Source organism: Microcaecilia unicolor, chromosome 13 (assembly GCF_901765095.1).
Source record: "Microcaecilia unicolor chromosome 13, aMicUni1.1, whole genome shotgun sequence".
Classification (NCBI taxonomy): Eukaryota; Metazoa; Chordata; class Amphibia; order Gymnophiona; family Siphonopidae; genus Microcaecilia; species Microcaecilia unicolor.
In genome coordinates this window covers 54,263,033-54,268,860 of record NC_044043.1, presented here as the reverse complement: position 1 = coordinate 54,268,860, position 5,828 = coordinate 54,263,033, and the positions used below count along the sequence as shown (strand labels likewise).

General features: G+C 41.4%; 1 protein-coding gene across 1 annotated transcript; it reads left to right on the top strand.

The window, feature by feature from the left end:
- Positions 1 to 484: 484 nt before the first annotated feature.
- LOC115482554 (polyubiquitin-C-like) lies at positions 485 to 5,231 on the top strand. Its single transcript, XM_030222431.1, has 2 exons — positions 485 to 562; positions 2,497 to 5,231. Exon 2 carries the CDS (start codon positions 2,503 to 2,505, stop codon positions 4,342 to 4,344), a length of 1,842 nt encoding a protein of 613 aa, XP_030078291.1. The 5' UTR covers positions 485 to 562; positions 2,497 to 2,502; the 3' UTR covers positions 4,345 to 5,231.
- Positions 5,232 to 5,828: the final 597 nt, after the last annotated feature.

The window sequence follows — 5,828 nt, the reverse complement described above, 5'->3', positions numbered from 1 at the left end:
AGGGTTACATTGTCAGTTATTTAATAAACTTTTACCCTTGTGTTGGAATCTGATTGGTCTTCCCTCATTCTTTTTTGCTTTTTCTGTAGGGATGAGAAAGGAAAATGTCTGCTAAGTCTTCAGCCTCCTTTGATGACTTTTTCATTATACACAGATCTTATGACATCTATAAATCCTAAACAAATAACACCTCAGGAATGAAAGTATTGGAGAACGCTCTTATTTGGAAGACCTTTGAACCCATGACAATCATTTTTTTTAAAGGGACTGTAATATTTGGATACCTTCAAATGATATCCTGAAAAACTGGTTGTGAAGGAGGCATTTGCAGCAGTGTTGCAAAATTAAGGTAACTGAAGTAATTATAACAATTATGTTGCTTGAATTAGAAAAATGTATTAAGTGTAATAATGACAGTGTTGAGAACGGGGTGTGGAGTTTCAGATCAGAGTCACTGCCTCTGAGCACCGCAGTATATATAGCATGTCACAGGAGAGCTAGGCAGTTGGTACAATCAGGAGAAGGTACTGAAAGCACCTGCAATTCTTGTGTGAAAATCAAGGTAAGGTATGCATTTTAATCTCTACATAAGAACTTTGGAACAGTCCATTATAGGGCTTGGAAAGTGGTTTATACATTTTTCTAATGAATAATTGAGGAGGTCTACTGTTGAGGTATTTTACCACATCGGGTTATTTTATTACAAGTTAGGTTATTTAGCACAGGGTCCCATTTTGTGCAATGAGACCCTGTGCTAAAATAACTCCACTTGTGGTAAAATAATTCAGCTTAACAGTAGACCAAATTGATAACTCCCCCCCTCAATGTATAGTGCCATGAGCAACTTCTCTTCAATTCCAGTTTCTGGGGAAGATGGGGGGGGGCGAGGTGCAGTTATGAGATATATTTATCTATCTTTTTCTATATCAATCTCGGTATCTGGAAAAAACAGGATCCATTACATATTTTCAGAATATTTTACAATTGTTTAAACTTTTAGTATGACCTTTGAAAATACATTAGTAAAATGTTTTTTTTCCTTAGTTAACTCATAATTTGTGTTCAAAGTGTCCTTCTTCAACCTTGACACATTCACAAAGTCTTTTGACACCACTAAGCTGTTGGCTCAATGAATTCTGGGGTTTCATTAAGGGCCCCTTTTACCAAGCTGCAGCAAAAGGAGGCCTGTGCTGGTGTCGGTGCGTGTTTTTGATGCACACCGAGGCCCCCTTTTACGGCAGTGAGTAAAGGGTAGGTCTTTCATTTTGGCAGGAAATGGCCATGCGGCAAGTAAAGCACTTGCCATGTGGCCATGTTTTTTTTGGGGGGGGAGGGAGCATTACAGCCACCCATTGAGGTGGCGGTAAGAGCTCCCGCACTAACCCAGCGGTAACCGGGCAGCGCGTGACACTGCCCAATTACCACTGGGTACACAACGGCGCTACAAAAATGAATATATTTTTGTAGCGATGGATATGACAGCGTGCTGGGGGTGAGAAGTACCACCAGGCTGCTGCAGTAGCCCGGCGGTACTTCCTGTTTAGCAAGTGGTAAGTTCACGTTGGGCTTACCAGCACTTTGTAAAAGGGACCCTCAGTGTTTTGTGAGCTCGATATGCTGGAGCTCCATCCTGTTGAAAAATGAAGTACTCAGAAATGTCTCAAATTTCAGGCAGAAGTTTTGCTGCGGGGGGGGGGGGGGGGGGGGTCCTTTTTTTCCAGACACTGTATATCTATATCTGTATATATGGAGAGAGAGAGAGAGAGAGAGATTGATATAGATACACACAAAGACACACACAACATTTTTTTTTTGGGGGGGGGGGGTAATAGTTCAATATCTGGTAGTAGTTTAACAGGAGCATTGCTTAGTCATTCATGAATTTTGAGACAATTCTGAGGATCTGCAGACTAGCAGTGAGAACTTCAGAGATTTGGCTTGCAGAACAGGATTCAAGGGGATTCCAGGGAACAACAAAAAGAAAAGTCACGGGAGTTATAAAAGATGAATGTGCCTATTGTGATATTTCAAATACAGCACAATAGTTTCCATAAGCCATCCCAACTTCTCAATTCTACAGGACTTGAATTTCTTTAATACATTTATCTCTATAACTCTACCACTTTATGAGTCCTGACTTCCATTCTAGAGTATCCAAGTCCTTGCTACGTTGCATTAGAACTGGGAGGATGATGATGACGGTATATATTGAGATAGGAGTTAGAAAGCCAAGGCCATTCTCAAAATATGATGAGATGAAACTAGAGTAGGTCCATAACATTATAAGACATTTCTGTCTCTGAAAATTCTCTTTAGTTCTTGAACCAAATTAATGCAGAACTGGAAATGACTTTTGGTCCTAACGCCCCACCTCAATCACCTACAAGTTGAGACATGTCAACAAAGGAAAAGTTTTCAAGATTTGAGCAATGAATTTGTGGTAGACAAAATGAAGGTCTTAGGTTCTTTGTCTGAATACTGTTTTATTCTTGATAGGTTACAATGCAGATCTTTGTGAAAACTCTGACTGGGAAAACTATCACCTTGGAAGTAGAACCCAGTGACACCATTGAGAATGTGAAATGCAAAATCCAGGACAAAGAAGGTATTCCACCTGACCAGCAGAGATTGATCTTTGCTGGCAAACAGCTGGAAGATGGTCGCACCCTTTCTGATTACAATATCCAGAAGGAATCTACTCTTCACCTTGTGTTGAGGCTCAGAGGAGGTATGCAGATCTTTGTGAAAACCCTGACAGGCAAGACCATCACACTAGAAGTAGAACCCAGTGACACCATTGAGAACGTGAAATGCAAAATCCAGGACAAAGAAGGCATTCCTCCTGACCAGCAGAGATTGATCTTTGCCGGCAAGCAGCTGGAAGATGGTCGCACCCTTTCTGATTACAATATCCAGAAGGAATCCACTCTTCACCTTGTGTTGAGGCTCAGAGGAGGTATGCAAATCTTTGTGAAAACCCTGACAGGCAAGACCATCACACTAGAAGTAGAACCCAGTGACACCATTGAGAACGTGAAATGCAAAATCCAGGACAAAGAAGGCATTCCTCCTGACCAGCAGAGATTGATCTTTGCTGGCAAACAGCTGGAGGATGGTCGCACCCTTTCTGATTACAATATCCAGAAGGAATCTACTCTTCACCTTGTGTTGAGGCTCAGAGGAGGTATGCAGATCTTTGTGAAAACCCTGACAGGCAAGACCATCACACTAGAAGTAGAACCCAGTGACACCATTGAGAACGTGAAATGCAAAATCCAGGACAAAGAAGGCATTCCTCCTGACCAGCAGAGATTGATCTTTGCCGGCAAACAGCTGGAAGATGGTCGCACCCTTTCTGATTACAACATCCAGAAGGAATCTACGCTCCACCTTGTGCTAAGGCTCAGAGGAGGTATGCAGATCTTTGTGAAAACCTTGACAGGGAAGACTATCACACTAGAAGTGGAACCCAGTGACACCATTGAGAATGTGAAATGCAAAATTCAGGACAAAGAAGGCATTCCTCCTGATCAGCAGAGATTGATCTTTGCCGGCAAACAGCTGGAAGATGGTCGCACCCTTTCTGATTACAACATCCAGAAGGAATCTACACTCCACCTTGTGCTAAGGCTCAGAGGAGGTATGCAGATCTTTGTGAAAACCCTGACAGGCAAGACCATCACACTAGAAGTAGAACCCAGTGACACCATTGAGAATGTGAAATGCAAAATCCAGGACAAAGAAGGCATTCCTCCAGACCAGCAGAGATTGATCTTTGCCGGCAAACAGCTGGAAGATGGTCGCACCCTTTCTGATTACAATATCCAGAAGGAATCCACTCTTCACCTTGTGTTGAGGCTCAGAGGAGGTATGCAGATCTTTGTGAAAACCCTGACAGGCAAGACCATCACACTAGAAGTAGAACCCAGTGACACCATTGAGAACGTGAAATGCAAAATCCAGGACAAAGAAGGCATTCCTCCTGACCAGCAGAGATTGATCTTTGCCGGCAAACAGCTGGAAGATGGTCGCACCCTTTCTGATTACAACATCCAGAAGGAATCTACGCTCCACCTTGTGCTAAGGCTCAGAGGAGGTATGCAGATCTTTGTGAAAACCTTGACAGGGAAGACCATCACACTAGAAGTGGAACCCAGTGACTCCATTGAGAACGTGAAATGCAAAATTCAGGACAAAGAAGGCATTCCTCCTGACCAGCAGAGATTGATCTTTGCCGGCAAACAGCTGGAGGATGGTCGCACCCTTTCTGACTATAACATCCAGAAGGAATCTACTCTTCACCTTGTATTGAGACTCAGGGGAGGTATGTCAGTGTATATGTAAACATTGACTGGCGAGACTATCACACTAGAAGTGGAACCCAGTGATACCACTGAGAATGTCAATTCTATAATCCAGGGCATACAAGGCATTTCTCCTGACCAGCAGAGATTGATCTTTGCTGGCAAACAGTTGGAAGGTGATCATAGTTTTAGTAGCTATAGCATCCACAAAGAATTCAGTCTTCACATGGTGGTGTTGCGACTCTGGGGATTTTCACATTAACTTTTGTGAAATCCCAAATAAGTAAAATCATTACTTTAGAAGTAGAACCCAATGCCTTCACCAAGAATATAAAATGCACAATTCAAGACATTCCATCTGACCAGCAAAGATTGATCTTTGTTGGCAAATAGCTGGAAGAGTGTAGATATGATTATTATGTATATAGATGATGGAATCCGCCCAGAACACTGGTGATAGTGTGGAATACAAATTTTTAAATAAATCAGTTCAAAAATTTGCTGCTAGTCCCACTACCTCTCTTTGCTTCTCAGAGCAGGAACAGAGATTTTATGAAAATACAAGCAAAAGGATGCACCTACTATAGGTTTGCGGTAGTGATTTCTCAAGACTTTTTGAACAGAAAAGTAGCAAGTCTCAGAATTCAATGGGACAATAAACTGCTCTTAACAGCCTTGGTATGCAACATTCAGCAAATGTTCTAAAAAGAAATTTAAGATGTAGCTCAATCAAGTTATATATTCCTTTCTAACTGGAACCTAGAGTCTATTGTCACCCATTGCTGTATCTATGTTAAAAATCTTACTTGTATTCCAATTTTTTTATGCCAAATTGTGAATTAATTGGGTTTCCACTGTGTAGTTTTTAGATATCCGTTGACAATTTTTTTGAATGGTTTAATAAAGCATGAGTGCTTAAACCAATAACTGATTGACAAAAGGTTTCTTTATACAGCAAACATGAACCTCTGTGATTATATAACTAGAAAATACATTAATGAATTATGCAGTGACAGAAGATGTGGCCCACTGTCTGCAGTCCAGAAAAGAAGCTTGTCAGACCTGCCATCCTAACTCTTCTGAGAAGGTGATAGGTTCTGCTGAGGAAGATCAGGAAATTTAGGATGTTGAATCCCATTGATGCCTTAAGAAGATGCTGTCTCCTGACCATGGGGAACATAATGTTCTTCCCGGAGTGTAGCAGAAATAGGGATATGCATTTATTTTAAGAAAGTCAGGAACCCAATCCCAATGAAATCCATTAGTGTGTTTTACAGAAAGAGGGAGGGGGTAATCTGCACACAGCAGCAGTTATAACCCTAACAACAAAGGGGGCAGGATAACCTGCACAGTGACTGGATGGACCATGTTGGTCTTTATCTGCTGTCATTTACTGTGTACTATGTTTGTATTTTTTTTTATGTAGTTTAGTGTGTGCTATTTGCAATAGGTCACACTGAGATGAAAGTAAAAACAAAACAAAATGAAACAAAAGAATCCTCTGGGTACTCCCCTCCACCGTGT

What these genes read in the sequence shown, in the direction of transcription:
- LOC115482554 (XM_030222431.1), top strand. Translation starts at nt 2,503, where the DNA reads ATGCAGATCTTTGTGAAAACTCTGACTGGGAAAACTATCACCTTGGAA.